This window comes from Bipolaris sorokiniana (assembly GCF_000338995.1).
Source record: "Bipolaris sorokiniana ND90Pr unplaced genomic scaffold COCSAscaffold_12, whole genome shotgun sequence".
Classification (NCBI taxonomy): domain Eukaryota; kingdom Fungi; phylum Ascomycota; class Dothideomycetes; order Pleosporales; family Pleosporaceae; genus Bipolaris; species Bipolaris sorokiniana.
In genome coordinates, this window is record NW_006911906.1 from 932,258 (window position 1) to 951,796 (window position 19,539).

The window sequence follows — 19,539 nt, forward strand, 5'->3', positions numbered from 1 at the left end:
AGTACACACAGTAAATAATGAAAAAGAGAGCGGGTAGGGCGGGGGTGAAGTATATACGATGGCGATTGGATATTTTTTTCTTCTTTGTTTTGAACTTGGGAGATACGGGGCGACCGGAGGGCTGCGGGAAGGAAGGGAACGGGGGATATGCTTGAGTTTGTGATGGGGGTTAGGTAGGGGAGAATAGAGTTTAGGGTTACGGACGTAAGTAAGTATAGGTGTAGGTAGGCTGCTTGGGGTAGCTTAGCGAGGCTCTTGCCGCTTGCTTGCATGGTTGTTGGCGGGTGGGGAGATGAGAGAGTATGTCATGGCTAGCATAGGCTAAGCTAATGAAGTCGACGGCTCCGTGAGTCTTGCTTGCGCTCAACTGGGGAATGCATGCTTGGTGGTTGCTCCAATTCGTGCGTGTCTGCGAGAGAGACGTGTTGGTTCATCTAGCGTTTCAATGTCTCGTGCATGTTGTGTAATATAGGTAGCGCACATGGCGTGATGTGTGACATTCTCCGCTTCTCGCCTTTGTTCGAACATGCTGTGGGAGAGACGTGCATGGCCTAGTTAATTTGAAATACCAATGCCGTGTGCTCCGCGGCGAGAAATTGAGGCTTGAGATACGTGTCTGTTGTGGCGTGGACGGAGATGCTCGGTGGACGAAAGTGTGGAGGCTAGAGTCGATAGCGTGGTTTGGATGGGTGGCGGACTAAGTTGTATGGACAATTGAGCCAAGGGAAAAAAGGCACAAGGTAGTTTGAGAGGGAAGCAAGTGTTCAGCTAGATAGGTAACAAGATTAATCATACACATGTTGTGAGAGAAGAAGAAAGATTCCAAACATCTACGTATAACCCAGGAAATTCTAAAAAGACAATCCGAAAAGCGTATTTTCCTTCTCTTCTGCTTCCAGTCCATCATATGCAGAATTCCAAAGACATCCCTATGTATAACAACATACATGTCCCAAGAAGAACCGGTGGGTAGTGGGGTATAACTTTCTCCAGCGAAGACACAAACCAACCTTTGAATAACGCCTAAACTTCCCAGTCTGAATGCCCCATATCCCATATATTTCCCATACCCTATCATGTCGCTGCTGCAGGAACGACGACAAGTTTCTTCTTCACAGCCCTCATATCCCCAATCGTGCCCTCTTTCCCCTGTCCCCTACCCACCTCAACTACAATCATCCTGACAAAGTCCTTGCTGAGCCAATAACTACTATGCGCACCAAGCATAGTCAGGTACTGAATCTCCAAGGGCCCACCACCATATTTCATGTAATAGTCGATCTGGCCGTTATCATTCAGGAGGTACATTCTCTTTTCTGCAATCTCTTCTCGCGTAAAGTTGTGCGTCTCGAGCTCGACGTTGCTAGGGAGGCGGGCGGTTGTGGGTTTGTTGGCGGCGGCAGAAGCAGATTGTGACGAGGTTGAGGAGCGGAAAGGGTTGAGAGAGGAAAAGTACGACGTCGAGGCGGAGGGGATGGTGGCTTGTTTGAGCATCGAGGCGTAAACAATGTCGACGGTTGGGTTGATGCGGCAGGCGACGGGGTCGTAGGGGTTGATGATGTTGTAGATGTTATCTACTGCGAGACATCCGTATGTGCCTTGTTCACCGGCTACACCTGGTGCGGCGTACGAGTCTGCGCCGGGTTTCTCTTTGTCGCGGCGCGGGAGGAGATTTGCGTTCTTCATGAGAAGAAAGAGAGCAACTGGGCTGCCACAGACGAAGAGATCGGTTGTGTTGAAGATGAATTGGTCTTGAGGTAGGTCGGCCTCAGGAAAGGACGGGTCTGTAAATTGGAGATCTACATAGGTTGGTTGCTGACTTAGAATGTCAATGGCCATTACGGAGCCAAGGGAGTGAGCGATTAGGTGGACTCGACCGTACTCAGCAAATCCAGGATTGTTTTGACACCACAGACGATAGATACGATTTGCTTCTTGTATGCAAGCGGACACCATCTTGGGATTGTGCAACGGCGAAAGATAGTACGGAATGTCGAGCATCACATCGCTTACGATACCACGAACTGACGGTAGAGTATCTGGAGTAATGTCTTTCAGTGTATATTTGTTGGCAGAAGGGTCTTCTGGCCCTTCGACTTCGGTGTTGTCGACATCCAAGGAGACGCGATGCCGCCAATTCACCTGTATCTGTTAGCATATTGTAGATCAAATTGCCGTTCATGATAACTTACTGGCAAACACATGACGCCTCCCATATCCTTCCGTAGATGACGCTTAACATCCGGCGTTCCAAGTTCAACATTCATTTCGCGTCGGAAAGAGTTCATCGCATGCGTAAAGTGAAAGGTTTCCATCCTCTCTGACAGTTTCTGTCCAATACCGTGTATTACAAGCACGAGATCGGTCACCTTGGGCCTTTCGGACTGCGCAAGGGCAGGATCGGACTTTTGCCTCTGGTACGGCGGTGCGCCAGCTTGCGCGGTCGACACACCTTGACGTGCCGCTTGTGCTTTTGGCGAGTTCTTGCTTGGATACAGCTTGTCCCAGATGGCCTGGTCGAACCCACGTACGACATGAACACCAATTTGCCTGCCCTTACGGATGTAGTTTGCGAGTGGCCTCCTACCGTAATAGTCGGACGGCTGGAGCGCAGGCTTGAGGATGAAGGCCTCCTTTTCGTTTGAATATATCACACCAGCTTTCAAGTAGAGACGTTTCCGTCCGTCAGCGCCATATTCGAGGTCTCCAGCCGCTTTGTGATCAGGGCCATCAGGGCCAGTAGAGATGTCAATTAGGTCACATGCATTCTCGACAATTTCCCGTCGCTCTTTCTCAGGGCCATCGTCGTCTTCAGGTAACGTGTTCTGGACCAAGCTTGTGGACTGCATTGCTTGGGCCGAAGTCGATGGCCTACTCTCTGACTTCCTAGGCTTTTCAGGCCAGAGGTGATGCAGGATCTTCATTTCACCAAAGGCACCAACTTCGACGGCACTGTTGAGCTCGTCCATCCAGGTCTGTGTCCAGGGCTTCATTTCAAGGTATCCGACTTCAAGCATGTTGGCAACTTCAACCTCGACGGGCATCATGCTGTCCTTGTAGAACCACGTTCCTCGAACTATCTGGGCAACATCACTGAGCGGCGACCAGTATATAGGCTCCATCCGTATCGAGTCTGCGTCCATGACTACGTGATGCAACCGTGAGACCCCAACAGGGACTTTCGCAGATGGGCCCGGCTTTGGCTTGGAAGGTTTCGCGGGCCCCTTATCCTTGGCCGACGACAGTGCGGGCTCCATGTCATCATCCCATTTGTAGCTATCTACTTCATGTATTGTCGGACGATGGCTTCCCTCTGGGGGCGTAGGCTTCCATGATTTAGCCAAGTTCCCTCTTGAAGGTGCTCGGATAAAAGGTGTACCGGTCGTCGTGGGCTCGAGAGGCGATATGGATCCGTGATCGTATGCGTATGGCTTGAATGAGCCTGACGTGGAGTGACCATGACTGCCACCGCTGGAGCTCGGTCGCTTCCTATCCAGCATCTCTGCAGACCTTGAGTACTCTCCTCTACTGGCCATCTCCCGGCCTGGTATGTCTCTTCCTTGAGTGGAGCTTTCGACGCTGGAAGCGCTGCCTCCTCTCTTCCTCTTCAACCGCTCTACCGCTGGGTTCGTTGGCGTGCCTCTCCCCGTCCCGTCCTTCTCACCAAACTCCTCATTGTGCTTGAGAATCTTCTTTCGGAGCGTGTGCCATGATTCCTGGATAGCTTCGTTGTCGTATTCGGAGAAAGGTCGTGGAGGAACCCTTTTGGCAGTCGAGGTGCCTGTTGGTGGTGGCGGTATGGGTGACAGCGGGTCATCTATAGCGAGCGGCGATGTGTAGAAATAGCGAACGGGTATGACTGGGGGTGTCTCGGTGTTATGCAGAACCTCGCGCACATATTGGTTGGCGCGCGATGACAAGGTGGAATCGTTTGCGGCCATGGTGGACGATGGCATGGCTGGATCGTCGGGTGCTGCAACTCTTAACAGAAGCTGCCGTATTAGGGTTTCATGATATCATGATGGTCAAGGAGAGATTATTTGCCTTGCTCACATGCACATGAGCAGAGGTGACGAGATGACAGTTGGCTGCAAGGAAGTGGAAGCCTTGGAAGGGTGGTTGTTGTAGCGCAGTACAATTCCGATCATCATTCGGAGCACTGACGCAACCGCTCGTCGCCAAAACAAAACGCGTGCGCCGGCATGTGAACAGTCGTTCAGCCGCCAGCCTCCACTCCACCCATGCACCTCATCATTTACACTTCTAGATCCACAATCTCATGTCGCTATCTCCCCATTCGCATATGTTTCCCTGCTGATGGCAGGAGAACGCCATCTGACCAGATCGGCTGTTGAGCATGGCCATGGCCTCTAGCAGTCTGCATAGCGCCTGAACCATGACATCTCCTGATGCAAAATGCCTCGAGCCAGAGACCCATGTGGAGAGGCGGGTGCAGCAGGCCATGCAGACTACCAGGCTACCAGGTGCGACTTTAGCAGAGCGACAGTCCGCTACCCCACCCACCTATGAGCAAAGAAACAGCACCCTAGATACCCAAGACTTTAACGCCTCGCCAGCTCGAACATCACGTACAATAGAGCCAGCGCGCTGCCTTTCGCCTTTCATGCAAGTCACAGCCATGTTGACATTCTTTACTTTGATTTGTTTGCTCCTGGTAACCTAGCTATATATGTACATACAGTCTCCAGTTTTTTTAAACCGCATTAAGAGAAACCCGCTTAACCAAAAAGCATATCACCCAGACGAATCGACACCGTCTTGGTCTGGACGTAGTTTTCGAGCGCTGACTCACCCAGCTCGCGGCCAATACCAGATTCCTTGTAACCACCGAATGGCAGTTGCCAGTGAAGAGTGTTGTATGTGTTGACCCACACTGTTCCGGCCTTGAGCGCATTGGCAACCTCGATGGCAGTCTTCAGGTTGCTGGTGTGGAGGGCGGCAGCGAGACCATATGTGGTCGAGTTGCTAATCTTAATGACCTCTTCCTTGGTCTTGAACTTGGAAATTGTGCATACTGGGCCGAAAATCTCTTCCTGCTGAATCTTCATGTCCTCGGTAACGTTGGAGAAGATGGTGGGCTCAATGAAGTAGCCCTTGTCACCCTTTCGCTTACCACCAGTCTCGACAGTGGCGCCAGACTTCTTACCATCCTCAATGTAGCTAAATTACAGAGTCAGCACAGAAACTTTTACAGTAATGACGGCAAGCCTTACCTCATGATGCGGTCAAATTGAAGCTGCGAGACCTGAGGGCCCTGGAAAGTGTCCTTGGCGAATGGGTCACCAACAGCATTCTGGGCGGCGCGCTCCCTGAATCGCTCAATGAACTTGTCGTAGATAGACTCCTCGACGTAGATACGCGAACCAGCGCAGCAAGTCTGGCCGTGGTTGAAGTAGATACCAAAATTAACCCAGTCAAGGGCCTCATCCAAATCGGCATCAGCGAAGACGATGTTGGGGCTCTTGCCTCCAAGCTCGAGAGTAACCTTCTTTAAGTTGGAACCAGCAGCAGCCTTCATGATTTGACGGCCGACAACAGTGGAACCAGTGAAGGCAACCTTGTCAATGTCCATGTGTGCGGAAATGGCAGCTCCGGCAACCTTGCCGAAACCTGTGATGACGTTGATGACACCTGGTGGGAAACCGGCCTCCTTGATGAGCTTGCATGCAACATATGCGGACAGGGGAGTCTGCTCAGCAGTCTTCAAGACAACTGTGTTACCGGCAGCAACAGCAGGGCCAATCTTCCAGGACCACATGAGGATAGGGAAGTTCCACGGAATGATCTGGCCGCAGACACCAATCTGAAGAGTTTAGCTGCATGCTCGGAAACTCGTATAGAAGCATACTCACAGGCTCCTTGCGGATGTAGTTGAAGGTGTCGGGTGTGGTATCGACAACCTTGCCTTCAATCTTGTCGGCCCATCCTCCGTAGTACCGCAGGCATCCAGCTGCAGCGGGAAGATCGACGTTCCTGGCCATGTTGAAGGCTTTGCCGTTGTCGAGCGCCTCAACGGCAGCGAGAAGGTCGGCATTCTTCTCAAAGAGTTCGGCAAGCTTGACGAGAAGCTTTCCGCGGTTCTCTGGTGTCTCCTTCCTCCATGGGCCGTTGAAGGCCTTGCGTGCGGCAGCGACAGCAATGTCAACATCCTTCTCAGTGGCCTCTGCAACACTGCAGATGACCTCCTCGGTGGATGGGTTAATGACCTCGAAAGTCTTGCCGTCGACGCTCTTGACGAACTCGTTGTTGATGAAGCTGTATCATCTGTCAGTACTGATACGCGCCCAGAGATATGTCCGAGGTACTGCAAAGCTTCCGAAGAACCTCGGAGTTTGCAGGCATGACTTACAGGCCGGTGGGCTGCTCGTACTCGCCCGTCTGGGGAGTCGATAGCTTTATAGAGGTCTCAGACATGGCTGTAAAAACGAACTGGGGTATCTGAAAGGAAAATGGGGGTGTGAGACTTGAAGATTGAGGGAGGGGCAAGGGGGGCAATGAGAAATCTTAAGTATTCGAATCGGCAGGGCATGACGGCACTAGACGGCGTCTCCACAGAAGACAAGCATTGTTACACGATTGCTAGGCCAGACAGTCTCGGTCATCGGGAGCCCATCAAGGGAAAGCTCTGCAACCTATCGTGTGCGCCAGGGATGCATGGGTGGATGATGTTTTACTCAGCGGCGGGGGCCTATGCCCCGCTCCAGCGGCCAGTGAAAGCTACCCCTCCCCCGCAGTTGTGTCGTCCAAGCCGCAGCTAACCTCGCTGCAATGCGGTATTCAGCCCTCTAAGCCGGAATACTAGACACAGGTTAGTAGCCGGTCCGTATGCATATGCGCAGAAAGAAGCCGAGATGCATCCACCCCGATGACGGTATCCTTTGCTTGAACCAGCCTTATCAATCTTGTGTAAGCATTCATGTCGTGCACCAGTACTCATCTAACACCAGCTCTCCACACGACCCCTCTGCTAGGACTGAAACAGTAACCCTATCGCCAATCCCAGCAAGCTCGCCTTCTTCTGGCGCGAACACCGAGCCACGTTGACTATTGTCTCCAGCACGGCCTACATGTGTCGGGACATTTCCAAATCTTGCCAAGGCCAGATGTGAAAAGAATTGTAATCACCTCACCTGTCCGAATCAGCTGCGTCGGACGAGCGCTCCTTTTGCCCAGCCCAGCAACCTACCTCGTCAGAAGCTAGGGTAGCCGCGGATCTCCACATGGCCTAGGAAATGGCGGGGAAGACTCGAAAAGGCTTGGTTCCACGGAAGACCGCAAACCCTTTCGCACGAAAGGGTGCTCCCTCCCAGATACGTGTGTTTCACCTTCGGGAGCCGCAGCTGACTACCGCTACCAACGATGTCGTCCTATGGTGGTGTGATGTCCAGTGCGAGAAGGTTGCCACATTCGGTCTTTCATGAGAGAAGGCTGTCCAAACACGGTCATGTCACGGCTATCTCCAGAGCCTTTGTTTGCCGCCACACCTTGGTCCCACCCGGCTTTGGCCGACATAGCCGATGGTCCACATCTGCTTCCTTTGCGAAATACGAAACCCGATAACACGACCGCCTTGCACACTTGATGCATATCTTGTGGATATCCTGTGGGGCTCCCCATGCAGTGGCTTGATAGTATTGCCACCCTGCGTGTACTAACCACGTGGATGGCCCGCCAACCGCAATCCAGATATGACCATGTAGTAGAAGCATCACGAGAAGAGGCATCAGAAACCAGGGATCCTTTGGATGTGCTCGTGCAAGCATGACCATTCTTCATTGTCGCTACCCAGGCTCATAATAGTACAATTTGAGAGCCCAAAACGAAATGTCCATGAGCAGTGTGCAAAAGCCGAATTGAATATACCGCTAAACTCGAACTGACAGCGAACCAACTGATCGTGGTATGATATTTTTCAAATGATGACGCTCCCAAGAAAAGAAGATGTAAAGCCAGACAGACTACCGGAAAAGCCGACCAAGTTTCAACCGATGTTCAATTAAATCATAACAGAGTAATGGGGGTGTTGGGAGAAATGCCGATACAAATGGCGTTTAGAGCATCTCGTCGTCCATGGCAGTGTCCCCGCCGGCGGTAACCTGGGCGACCTCAGCGCCACTGGCAGCGTTGCTGGTCTCACCTCCGGGGAAGTAGTCGGCCATCTCAGCATCCAGTTCCTCGACAGTCTTCTTCTTCGGGCGTGCGTCACGACCGCCACGACCCTTTCCGCGTCCACGGGTCTGTCCACGTCCGCGAGTGGCACCGGCGGCAGCCTTTTCCGTAGTGGCGGGCTTTGGCTTATCCTTCTTTGGTTGGCTGCAAGTAGGTTAGCCGGGATTCTTTTCTGAGCAAAACGAGTGTACATACGTAACGCGATCGGCGAGGGAAGCTGGGCGTGCAGCAGCTGGGATTACGCTAGGACTGACAAGCATCTCAACGCGAACAGGGCGTCCGTCAATCTTGACACCGTCCAGAGCAGCAGTAGCCTTGGCAGCTTGCTCGTGCTTGTTGAAAATGATGGTTGCGCTGCCAACGCTACGGCCAGCAGCATCATACTGGAGGAGAACCTTCTTTGGTCGACCTACGTTGATTGCTGAAGCAAAGTAATCCTACAAGGCGTATTAGTGGTCGTGCTAGGGTTTGAGTTCGCAAAAAGTGAAGCAACATCGGCTACGAGTGCGGCGTCGGCGGTGGGTAGTCGTCGATCTCATATAACGCGGTTGGGAGCGCCGCTCAGAAAGTGGGTTTCGTGATCCTGTGCCTGAACGCAAGGTTCGGCAAGACAAAGCTAACTCAGCACGAGAGCAGTCATTGCGAGTAACGTGTTACAACGTTGCGAGGTAGTCTGCTGATGCCTGCCCGCGCCCCTCTGGTAATTTCAAGGCCATCTGTGACTGTACTCGATGATCTCATCTCGCTGCTCTAACGACCTGCTAGGGTTTGCTGCATAGCGCCCAGGAAAATGTCACTGGGGCATAGCTGTCTGTGCTGCCACTCAAAAAAGTGTAGCTTGGGAAAACGGATCACCCACTTCCGTCGTTGCGGTAGCTCAAAATGTTCGCATGCTGCTAATCGCATCCCAGTCTTGTGTGCCCAACACAGATCATGGTTTGATTTTTTGCAAGTCATGGCTCAACATCCATACCGGAAGGCGGAGGAAACGTGCTCAATTCGTCGTATCGCACTCGGTGGTGTTCGCTAACGCGAGAAGAGTAGGCTCAAAGACCTGCATCGGTCTTACATACCTGGAGTTGGACTTGGTCAATGTCCCTTGGCTGGTGCGAGTTAGCAAAGTTCAAGTGCGGTGAACAGGTTGGAAGCGTACCAAGTTGGATACCATGATCTTCGTCTCGCCAGCCAGGATGGCGGCGGGTGCGGCAGGCGCAGCCTTGACGGGCTTGCCTTGCTTTGTGGACTTCGCAACACCGCCAACAGGAGCTGGAGCGGCGGCTGGGCGTCCGGCGCCAGAGCGGCGACTGCTGCGGCCACGGCGAGAAGTCTTGGAGGCCTTGAGGATGTCGTCGAGGCTCTGCTCCATCTTGTTTGAAGACATGGTGATGAGTGGTTGAGGAGTGGTAATACTTGGGTTGAGCGGGCGTTGGTTCAAAGGCGCGCTGGTGTCGGGCAGACGATGTGAGGGCTAACAAGCAGCAAGAGCAGCGGTCTCTGTGATGGAGGCGCGACTGGAATAGTAACAAGACTGGTAGGACAAAGGAACGCGCTGTTTGGGGACAGGCGCGTCGTGGATAGTCAACTCGCGAGTCGAAGAATCAAAGCGGGCTTGCGCAAAAGGAGAGAGTGCGGCGCTGAAACCTGGGCTTGAAGGAGATGAAGCGCAGATGCTGTGGTTGTTTTGTAAGGTGGGGAGTGTGGTGGTGAGATGAGGAAAGGAGAGAGAGCGTGAGGCAGCAAGACAATCAAGAGGACAGGCGCCAAGAAAGGCTGAGCCATGCAGCCCTGGCAAAGCCGTGATTGGTCAACACGCACGGTCGACGGGTGGGCCGCTCTTCCCTAGCTAGGGCCGTGAGTGACGATAGCTCTTGCTATTCAGGCTGCGGCGAGAATGGAGCGATAGCATTATGGCAGTCACTCCGGTCAGTGTAGAACTATTCACTCTTCATGTCCCCTCATATCAGTGCTAATGAGCGAGAAGTGGCAGTTCCGGTTCTTCGACGTCTCGCAAGTCAAGCTCCCCGATGACGAGGGCGCTTTCCTGTCCGAGGTACGATGCCAACCTCCTTCACGCGTACACGGTCTTATGAATACTCGTAGATTGGAGACATTACATGCATAGTATCCGGATCTGAGAGCATCTTCTTTGGTGGTACAGATGGCGTCGTTCGCATCGTGTCCGAGGCCTTCAAGGTCGTGCGCACCTTCAAGGCCTATGACACCGGCTCAATCACCCACATGAAGCAGATCGAGGGCACCTCTCTCCTAGTAACCATAGCCGAAGACCTTTCTGATGAGCCAGTTCTGAAAGTTTGGGCCCTGGACAAGCTCGAGAAGAAGACGGGCATTCCACGATGCCAGAGCACCCTCACCATACACAATGGGCGCAAGCAGTTTCCCATATCCGCTTTCGCGGCGCTCGATGATCTATCTCAATTGGCAGTTGGGTTTGCAAATGGCGCTGTCACTGTCGTACGCGGCGACCTCATCCACGACCGCGGCGCGCGACAACGGACTGTGTTCGAATCCGAAGAGCCCATTACTGGTATAGAGTTTAGGGAAGGCAATATCACAACCTTGTACATTGCAACTACCGGTCGCATCATGACACTCATAATATCTGGAAGGGGCCAGGGGCAGCCTGCGAAATCTCTCGACGAGTATGGCTGTGGTGTGGGTTGTATGGCCGTGGACAAATCGTCTCGAGATGTGGTAGTCGCACGCAATGATGCTATTTACTACTATGGCCAACACGGACGTGGGCCGCCTTACACATACGAAGGCGAGAAAAAGATGATTTCTGTGTTCAAGGACTATATCGTTATCGTTGCGCCTCCAAAGACAAATGCGATGCCCCGGTCCAACCCTCTCCGAGCCTTTGGCGTTGGCGCTGCCGATGATGTCTTCAACACGTCTAGCTTCACGCTTCTCAATACAGAGCTGAGGTTCATCGCCCACCAGGAACAGCTGACCTCGCAGGTAAAGGCTGTTGTCGCAGAATGGGGAGACCTTTTTGTCTTCACAATTGATGGAAAGGTAAATTACCTAAGGAATATCGGTGTTCAGAGCTGATAATATCTAGATCTTTAGATATCACGAGAAACCTTTTGCTCAGAAACTTGACATACTCTACCAACGCAACTTATATGTTCTGGCCATCAACCTGGCTCAGAAAGCAGGACTGGACTCTTCCCAGCAGAACATTATCCTTCGCAAGTTTGGCGACTACTTGTACTCGAAGCAAGACTATGACACTGCTATGCAGCAGTATCTCAAGGCCATTGATAATACTGAGCCATCTCAGATCATCCGAAAGGTACACACAAGCCAATCGTCTAACTACTTCATAGCTAATGGTCAAATCAGTTTCTTGACACACAGAGAATACACAACCTGATAGAGTATCTGGAAGAGCTCCACGACCACCACAAGGCGACATCCGACCACACTACTCTACTCTTGAATTGCTATGCCAAGCTTAAGGATGTAGAGAAACTTGAAAACTTCATCAAGTCACCCGACGATCTAAAGTTTGATCTTGATACGGCCATCTCGATGTGTCGACAGGGAGGTTATTACGATCAGGCAGCTTTCCTCGCGCGAAAGCACGGGGAGCATGAACTCGTTGTCGACGTTCTGATCGAGGATTCGAAGCGGTATGCGGAAGCTCTAGCCTACATATGGCGGCTGGAACCCGAAGTGACATACTTCAATCTCATGAAGTATGCTACAGTACTTTTGCAGCACTTGCCCAAGGACACCACACAGCTGTTCATCGATTACTACACTGGAAAATTCCGGCCTAAGCAGGATGCTATTGTCATACCTAATGCGCCTTCATCTGGGGGAGGCATGAGCATGGGTCTAGGTGTTGCATCCAGTGCTGTACAGAACCTCGCTGCATTACTCCCATTGCCTTATATGAATACCAATGCGTTAGCATCACCGCCTAACGGCGAACAAAAGGGCACCATGAGCCAAGCTCAAATAGTCGAAACGACGACCGACGAGCCCGCGCCTGAATATAAAGTCCCGAAACCACGGACTGCATTCTCAGCATTTGTCGACCACCCTCAAGAATTCATAGTGTTCCTCGAAGCATGCATTGCTTCGGAAGATCTTCGCGAAGACGACAAGGTCGATCTTTACACGACTTTGTTTGAAATGTATCTACATACTGCGTCGTCGAAGAAAGACGGCGAGCGGCAAGAGTGGGAGAACAAGGCCAAGAAGCTCGTCGAAGGCAAGAACATACCCATAGACACATCAAATGTGTTGCTGCTTTCCCACCTCTCCAACTTCCGCGACGGCGCGATCCTCGTTCGCGAGCAGCAAGGCCTCTACTTTGATATTTTCCGCTCATGCACTGCCTCCAACGACACCCAAGGCGCCATTCGCGCCCTACGAAAGTACGGCCCAGAAGAACCCGCACTCTACCCAGCCGCATTGGCCTACTTCACCTCCTCGCCCGCCATCCTCACCGAAGCAGGTGACGAACTCGACTCGGTCCTCAAAAAGATCGACGAAGATGGTCTCATGGCGCCCCTCCAAGTCATTCAGACGCTTTCTACCAACGGCGTCGCAACAATGGGCATGATAAAAGCCTACCTCAGCACAACAATCGAACGCGAGCGCGCCGAAATCGCAGCCAACCGCCGCAACATCGAGACCTTCCGCTCCGACACGTCCGCCAAAAAAGCAGAACTAGAGGCTCTCAACACCAAACCTGCTGTCTTCCAGAATTCGCGCTGCCAGGTCTGCATGAAGAGCTTGGAGTTACCTGTTGTGCACTTCTTGTGCAAACATAGCTACCACCAGAGTTGTCTGAGCACAGATGAGGATGTGCATGATGCAGAGGTTGAATGTCCGATTTGCAGTTCGAATAATGCCACCATCAAAGCGATTAGGCGTGCGCAGGTCGAGAGTGCGGAACGGCATGATTTGTTTCAGGATGCGCTTAAGAGGGGCAGGGATGGGTTTGCGGTTATTAGTGAGTGGTTTGGTAGAGGTGTCATGGGGGTGGGGAGTTCAGAGTAAAGAATGCTTTTGGCGCACGCGTTGTATGTGGTATAATGGATGAGCGAGGCTCAAGATGCACAGGTTTTATACAAATGAAACATAGTCGATTGTCAGCATGTCTATAACTTCCAAACATTTGCCATACGATGCTTGATTTCGAGTCCAAGCAAATCGAATCCACCCTTGCTGAACGCCAGTGATGCAACACATATCCCCCGCGCACACATCTATATACATTACTTCGTGTAAACATCCGGAAACAACACATGCAGAATCTCATCTAGTAGCGTAAAAACAAGATGGGTACTACAAACACAGCATTAGCATACTTTCTTCGTCCAAACCATCCCGCATCGTAAAAAGAGAAAGGGAAAAGAAAACTTACTTCAACCTCCCATTATTAACCGTCCCCTCCAACTTCTTCGCCGCCAACTGCGCATTCTGTCTCCCAACAACACTACTCGCCAACTCAGGTATAAGCGTACTCAGCACATCACTCGCCGCCTTCCTACTCCTCTCCTTATCCTGCGTCGTCCGCTCCACACCCGCTTTCATGCGGCCATCGGGCCACATGCTATCTTTGAGCGCATCAATGTACTGAGCGATGTTCATTTCGGAAAGGAGGTTACCAAAGGACTCGCGGACCTTGCGTTCGATGGTGCCGCCGAGGAGCTGGTGCAGGACGACGACCACGGCGCGGCCGCGGAGCCAGTTGTTTTCACGGTTGAGTTCAAAGGTTTCGAGGAAGAGGTCGCAGATTGGTTTGACGAAGGGTTCGAGTTCTTTGTTTTCGAAGGCGAGGAGCTCGGCTTCGGCTTCGGCGTCCGTGTTGGGCTCGCCGGCTACGAGGACGCCGGAGGAGGCGAGGCTGGCGGGTTGGGCGGTCGCGCCGTTTGTGTGTGCGAGCTGGGTGGTGGCAGCGGAGATGAGGTTTTGACCCGCTACAGAGAGCTGGTCGAGGACGGGAATGTTGCCGAGGAATTCTTCCATGCCGTCTGCGACTGAGTTGTAGATGCGGGTCACAAAATCATTCGAGTTTGGATCTTGATTCTTGAGTGCGTCGGCAGGACTGATCGCAGCTTGAGAGAGGAATGCTCGAAATTCACGGCTGCGGCATACCGCTGGGATAAGCAGGAGCTCTCGTAGGTACTTTTCCAGACCGACCCGCCGTTTGTGCAAAGAGTCCTTTTGAAGCTTGAGTATCATCTGGCGGCGTGGAAACTCTAGGTTCCGAACTTGAGGAAACTTTGCACGAAGCCTTTTGTTCAGTTCGTGGAACTCGCTGTACCGGCGCGAGACGACCCAAGTTGCTGCAGGCATTTGGTCACCTGCGCGTCGTCGGACTTCAATAACGTACATGGCATAATCCTTGCCGTCCTCTTCTGTGCCCACCATGATTGACTGTATGAACACGTTTGCACGCCCGTACAAACTGTTGTCACTCTCCTGCACAATGTACTGCTGCCGTTGAAGTTCTTTTCGTTGGATCTCTCGCTGTAAGCTAGTCTTGGACTTGCGCAAGATTCTAAGCTCAGCAGCATTGTTGGTCAACTCAGCCTTTGATGTTAGCGAATCCACAATAGACTCTTGTGTTACCAAACGCTCAATATCGGCTGTAAGAGCATCGATCGCCTCCGCTAAGCCCAGATCTCCCGGCGCAGCTTCGTGTATCTCTTCGTCTTCCGCCTTTTCGCTTGATACTGGATCATCGACTTCGTCTTCCAAGAATTTCTGCTCGTCGCCAAACAAATCGTCATTAAATACGCCACGAGTCCTGGGCTCCCCAACTAGACCGAGTGATGCTATGCTCGGCTTCAGACTCTCTTTTCCTTGCGGATTAGGTGATAACGCCCGAGGTAGATCAAGAGAGCCGCGCATTGAGTCATTATCCACGGGTGATTTTAAACCTGGCTCATAGAAAATGGAACCCTCTGGCTCATCCATGATGTCAGTCAGAGCAGCCTGCATGGCATCCACCACTCTTGCATCATTTCCACCAGTTCGATCATAGCCAAAGTCAGAATTTAAGCTCGCGGTGGAGTGTGCAAGGGGATCGGAGTCGTAGTCATCGCCAAACAGAGGTGCTCGCTTAGACGTAGATGGCGCTACATCCAAGGAGCGTCGTGCAGGTGGCTCGATGACATTGGTTGATGCTTGACTTTTCAGATCTGAAGAGGATGCAACTGCCCGACGCAGATCTCCTTGTGGTGCATACAACGAACTATTTTGTCTTGAATGCGTACGGGACACGGCGGGTGTCACTGGAGGTGGGGCCTCGAGAGGTTGTGTTATGGCCCTCGCCTTTCCAGTACTGTTGTCGGTATTTGCTGCTTCATCCATAGCCAGCCACTTGTAGTATAGATTTGACTTCTTGAATCGTCGAAAGTAAGGCTCTTGTAGCTGTTCATATGCGGCCGTTTGCGCTTGCAATAAGGAACGCCGTGCATTGTGATACTGTTGGGGCGTCGCTTTCCGCCCAGCTTTGAGAAATTCTGCAACCGCTCGGCGGGCTTCCGGGAGAATCTTCAGTTCAGGCTTGGACAAGTATGCCTCGTGGATCTGCGCTAGATCTGCGCGATCCGACTCCGTCCACGTAGGGAGAGTGCCAACGTAGTCCTGACTTTCCTCAGTCTCTACTTCTAACGGGTTACGGAACCCATCTACAACAATCCAGAACTGCACTAGTCGCATGAGGTCCGCCTGATCCATGAATTCCATGAAGCACGAAAGCCCTGATGCATCATAAAGCACTTCGCGCAAAGATGCATTAGCGAACTTAGACGATGAACGCTTGTGCTTTGGGGCTTCCTGGGCTATGACTTTGGCACGAACCGATCCACCAGCGCTAAGTGTCGCAACCTTGGTATCGAGCACATGACGTGCGGACTCAAGACGACGCAAATAGACAGAGTCTTGGCCTTCAATCATCGAATCTTTACGTAGCTGGCTTGCGATCTCACTGCGAAAACGCCTAGCATCTGCAAGCGTGTTTGTTTGCTGTATTGCTCGCATGAACCTTTCGAATTTCCGTTCATTGTCGCTGGGCATGAGTTTAGGGAACTGCGTGTTCTTGTTTGTCTTCTGTGTAGGCGGGGCGTGTTCGTCGAGGGCAGCTCGTACTTTGCGTACCGTCTTTCTTTCTTGCAGCAAAGATCGGCCCTAGAGTTATTAGCATGTTTAATGCTGGATGAGAGGTGACCTTACATAACCCTCCATGAGCTGATTCCATGTATCGGGGTCAGCAAGCATGTGCATCACAGGTGACAGGACTGCACAAGCCACAATCTCTTTGATAAGTACATTGACAGCCGGACTTGTGGACATATTGGCAGGCATGATCTTTGGTAGGAGTCGCGTGACTATGCTCCTTAAGTGCTGCTGCTGTATTGGTTTGGTGTTTGAGTATGCCAAAGACGCAGCAGGATGCAACCGACCCTCTTTGTATTTGGCTGCGATAGCAAGATCAAGCTCCTCTGAATCTGTAATATTGCGCGACAACTTGCGCCCGCGCACCACGCGCTCGGCCTCGTACGACGCTTTCAGGTGGTCGGTGATGAGAGGAATCATGCGCGACACGACCATCTCGACCATATCTACTGCCAGTATGCGTTCCCGTATCTCGCCCATGGCTGCACGCACTGCCTTGTCGACCTCGTGTACGAATGTCGGGCTCTTGCTGATACTCCCATACCAGCTTTTTACGAAATCGCGCAGTATCAGGCCGATCAGGACATCGAGGCTGTCTGATATCATATAGGACGCGGGGTATAGCGGTTCCATCATGTACATGTTCCTCTTGTCCAGCGCCTCCCTCTCAGCCTTCCACTTGTCCGGCGCAGCAAAGGCAACATGGCGCGGCCCATAGTCGACATTTCCGCCGTGTCGTAGGTCCCTGTCCCAGGCGGTGGTGAAGGTGAGCCATGCCAGCAGTGCGAGCGTCACAAGTGCTCCGGTGACGAAGGCGTAGGGGAGGTAGTGCAGCTTGGGCTGCCAGTGGGTCAGATAGCCCCAGGCGACGAATATTGCGACGGCAGCAAGAATAAAGTCTCTGCGCTTCACAGTGGCCATACTCGTGCTGGCGGCGCCCGGTTCGGCATCTTGGGTGCGGTGACCGAAGATACGGGAGGCTTGGTGTTCTGGACAGCCCACTTCGGAGCTTAGGCCACTGACGTCGATCCGGCGTATACCGTATTCGGCCGTTATACCAGACTTGACACCTCAAGTTTTCTAATGGTTTTTTGGTCAGTATGTCTCGCTGAAGTATTGATTAGTCAGTGGGAAACAACTAACTACTCTGTGTCCACCATCATATCTTCTACTTTGGCACAAGGTAGCTGTGTATGTTGTTTCGTCAAAGCGATCATGAAGTATACAACTTTGGATGGAAAGGGTTTTACAGGATGAAGTTTCCTCATTCATGCATTGATTGCTTTTTCTAAGTAGTCAATACATACCTACACTCTGCACGGTGAGATTTATCACGTGCTCGAAGCATTATGTCAGCGTCTGAAGCTAGTTAATAGCAGGAGCTACAAAGGAGGTGTTGTGCTATCTTGAATGAGACAAAGAAAATAACATACACTTTACATGTGTTTGAAACGACTATGTTGATTGCTGACAAGTAAAAAGGGGGAAGCAGGACAACGCGTAAGACCGAACAACCCAACTGGGAGCAATTTTGAAAAAAGCTTGGCCGATACTGTTCAAAAACGGAGAAGGAATCACAGCATACAAAAGATGATAGTTCTGGAAATAAGTAGAAGGACATGAAGATATGCGTAGACATTAAGTGGTATCTGAATTATTCACTTTTTCTTATTCGGTGATATACAAACGAAGCAAACCCAAGCTACATCCCATCGTCGTACCATGACACCTTCATTACCATTTCCATCCGTAGCCATAGCCATAGCCCGATTTCATATCAAAATGTCAACAGAGAGAGAAGACACGCTAGTAATAGTTTACAAAGCGAGCATTGCAAGGGCGGCGGCGCCAATGATACCGACGGCCTGGGTGGCCTGGGCAGCAGCACCAGTGAACTCAGAGACGGTAGAAGTGGAAGAAGTCAAAGCGCCAGAGGCAGAGTGAGTGCCAGAGGGTGTCATGGAGGGTGTCATAGACGGAGCCATAGAGGGAGTGCCGGTAGAGATGGGGGTGGGCATGGGCACAGGAGTGCCGGATGCCATGATGGATGAGATGACCGAGGAGGCGGCTGAGGCAATTGCAGAAGCTGCGGACGATTGCGCTGGAGCGGCAGAGGCAGAGGCGGCAGGAGCGCTGCTCTGAGCAGGGGCACCGGTGTCGGGGATGGTGATGGGAACACCAGCAGCCTTGCAGGTGGACTCGACAGCAGCAATAGCCTTGGCCTGGTCGGCAGCCTCGCAGCCCTTCTGCACACAGGGCTGGACCTGGGCAAGGAGCGTGTCACCCTTCTTGCAGTGGCAGGCAAAGTCGGTAAGGTTCTCGCAGCCGTCACTTGTGAGGGGACCGATGAAGCAGGAAAGCTGAGTATTGTGAGTAGGCGTACGTTGAATGGAACGTTGCATAGTATAAACATACAGCGCATTGAGGGATGTTGTCGAGCTGAGCACTGGCGACAGAGGCCAAGGCGACGATGGTGGCGATGGTGAAGGTCTTCATTTTGGCGGTTGTTTGAAGTTGAAGCAGCGACTGATTTGTTCAAGATTGACAGTACGTTTATAAAGACAGTAGAATCACGATGAGCATCCAAGGAGGCTATCAAAGACTCTTTATATGGTATTGGGTAGTGAGGCGCCCCATGTCCAAACAAGGGAACCTGTTGGCACATCAGTAGGCTCTAGCTCCACACGTTTACTCTTTGTCGCATATGAAAAATTGCCTCCATCCAGATCTTCGAGGGAATGCTGGAGATATGACTCGATCTGGCAACGCTAGTTGGCTATACTCCGGACTAGAGTATTAGTTGCGGCTGCATGCACGGGACTGCAGACGGCGAAATCTAATGAGGGTAGGAAAGAGGCGCTGGGTAGGATACGATCAGCAGCAGGCAGAAATTCCAGACGACTGGAAGGGATGCATTGCCGCGTCAGCCCCTAGACCTCTAAGCATGTGCTTGCTGGCGAGCATCCGAGCAAGGTGTGTAGAGTAGTATTGTGTTGAGCCAGGCGACGATCCGAGAATGCGACGGTTGGACGTCATTGGGCAACCACGGGGTTACAGCATTGTTGTTAGTGGCCTGGTCAGGGGCTAAAAGCATGTTAGAGCGGCTGACTCTTTGGGGTGAAGACAACCACAGGCTGTTGGCCGGGGCTTGGAATTGGTGCGGCAGTGGCACGGACCAGCGCC

General features: G+C 52.1%; 7 protein-coding genes across 7 annotated transcripts; 1 reads left to right on the forward strand and 6 right to left on the reverse strand.

Annotated features, from left to right (window-relative positions):
• Window positions 1-748: 748 nt before the first annotated feature.
• Window positions 749-4,095, reverse strand: COCSADRAFT_183597 (uncharacterized protein). The gene is made up of 2 exons (XM_007704720.1): window positions 2,193-4,095; window positions 749-2,142 (listed from the first exon to the last, which is right to left on the reverse strand). Exons 1-2 carry the CDS (start codon window positions 3,954-3,956, stop codon window positions 1,075-1,077), a joined length of 2,832 nt encoding a protein of 943 aa, XP_007702910.1. The 5' UTR covers window positions 3,957-4,095; the 3' UTR covers window positions 749-1,074.
• A 644-nt stretch (window positions 4,096-4,739) lies between these two features.
• On the reverse strand, window positions 4,740-6,435 carry COCSADRAFT_28936 (uncharacterized protein; the record flags this gene model as incomplete). Its single annotated transcript, XM_007704355.1, has 4 exons — window positions 4,740-5,181; window positions 5,235-5,824; window positions 5,874-6,276; window positions 6,371-6,435. The coding sequence occupies 4 exons, from the start codon at window positions 6,433-6,435 to the stop codon at window positions 4,740-4,742; spliced, it is 1,500 nt and encodes a 499-aa protein (XP_007702545.1).
• A 1,231-nt stretch (window positions 6,436-7,666) lies between these two features.
• Window positions 7,667-9,900, reverse strand: COCSADRAFT_39306 (uncharacterized protein). The gene is made up of 4 exons (XM_007704430.1): window positions 9,344-9,900; window positions 9,264-9,293; window positions 8,386-8,627; window positions 7,667-8,334 (listed from the first exon to the last, which is right to left on the reverse strand). Exons 1-4 carry the CDS (start codon window positions 9,569-9,571, stop codon window positions 8,073-8,075), a joined length of 762 nt encoding a protein of 253 aa, XP_007702620.1. The 5' UTR covers window positions 9,572-9,900; the 3' UTR covers window positions 7,667-8,072.
• A 127-nt stretch (window positions 9,901-10,027) lies between these two features.
• COCSADRAFT_39309 (uncharacterized protein) lies at window positions 10,028-13,504 on the forward strand. Its single transcript, XM_007704431.1, has 5 exons — window positions 10,028-10,112; window positions 10,172-10,240; window positions 10,291-11,226; window positions 11,273-11,506; window positions 11,557-13,504. Exons 1-5 carry the CDS (start codon window positions 10,098-10,100, stop codon window positions 13,225-13,227), a joined length of 2,925 nt encoding a protein of 974 aa, XP_007702621.1. The 5' UTR covers window positions 10,028-10,097; the 3' UTR covers window positions 13,228-13,504.
• An 86-nt stretch (window positions 13,505-13,590) lies between these two features.
• COCSADRAFT_163045 (uncharacterized protein) lies at window positions 13,591-17,277 on the reverse strand (the record flags this gene model as incomplete). Its single annotated transcript, XM_007704721.1, has 2 exons — window positions 13,591-16,368; window positions 16,414-17,277. The coding sequence occupies 2 exons, from the start codon at window positions 17,275-17,277 to the stop codon at window positions 13,591-13,593; spliced, it is 3,642 nt and encodes a 1,213-aa protein (XP_007702911.1).
• Window positions 17,278-17,703: 426 nt separating this feature from the next.
• Window positions 17,704-18,084, reverse strand: COCSADRAFT_233252 (uncharacterized protein). The gene has a single exon (XM_007704722.1). It carries the CDS (start codon window positions 17,993-17,995, stop codon window positions 17,726-17,728), a length of 270 nt encoding a protein of 89 aa, XP_007702912.1. The 5' UTR covers window positions 17,996-18,084; the 3' UTR covers window positions 17,704-17,725.
• COCSADRAFT_233261 (uncharacterized protein) lies at window positions 18,085-19,073 on the reverse strand. Its single transcript, XM_007704723.1, has 2 exons — window positions 18,772-19,073; window positions 18,085-18,716 (listed from the first exon to the last, which is right to left on the reverse strand). The coding sequence occupies exons 1-2, from the start codon at window positions 18,850-18,852 to the stop codon at window positions 18,174-18,176; spliced, it is 624 nt and encodes a 207-aa protein (XP_007702913.1). The 5' UTR covers window positions 18,853-19,073; the 3' UTR covers window positions 18,085-18,173.
• Window positions 19,074-19,539: the final 466 nt, after the last annotated feature.

What these genes read in the sequence shown, in the direction of transcription:
- COCSADRAFT_233261 (XM_007704723.1), bottom strand. Translation starts at nt 18,852, where the DNA reads ATGAAGACCTTCACCATCGCCACCATCGTCGCCTTGGCCTCTGTCGCC. An exon ending in ACAACATCCCTCAATGCGCT is followed by an intron (nt 18,717 to 18,771) that starts GTATGTTTATAC and finishes CACAATACTCAG; the next exon opens with CTTTCCTGCTTCATCGGTCC.
- COCSADRAFT_39309 (XM_007704431.1), top strand. An exon ending in AGGGCGCTTTCCTGTCCGAG is followed by an intron (nt 10,241 to 10,290) that starts GTACGATGCCAA and finishes GAATACTCGTAG; the next exon opens with ATTGGAGACATTACATGCAT. An exon ending in TCTTCACAATTGATGGAAAG is followed by an intron (nt 11,227 to 11,272) that starts GTAAATTACCTA and finishes GATAATATCTAG; the next exon opens with ATCTTTAGATATCACGAGAA.
- COCSADRAFT_39306 (XM_007704430.1), bottom strand. Translation starts at nt 9,571, where the DNA reads ATGTCTTCAAACAAGATGGAGCAGAGCCTCGACGACATCCTCAAGGCC. An exon ending in TTGACCAAGTCCAACTCCAG is followed by an intron (nt 8,628 to 9,263) that starts GTATGTAAGACC and finishes TACGCCTTGTAG; the next exon opens with GATTACTTTGCTTCAGCAAT. An exon ending in TCCCTCGCCGATCGCGTTAC is followed by an intron (nt 8,335 to 8,385) that starts GTATGTACACTC and finishes ACCTACTTGCAG; the next exon opens with CCAACCAAAGAAGGATAAGC.
- COCSADRAFT_233252 (XM_007704722.1), bottom strand. Translation starts at nt 17,995, where the DNA reads ATGTCTACGCATATCTTCATGTCCTTCTACTTATTTCCAGAACTATCA.
- COCSADRAFT_183597 (XM_007704720.1), bottom strand. Translation starts at nt 3,956, where the DNA reads ATGCCATCGTCCACCATGGCCGCAAACGATTCCACCTTGTCATCGCGC. An exon ending in GAGGCGTCATGTGTTTGCCA is followed by an intron (nt 2,143 to 2,192) that starts GTAAGTTATCAT and finishes TAACAGATACAG; the next exon opens with GTGAATTGGCGGCATCGCGT.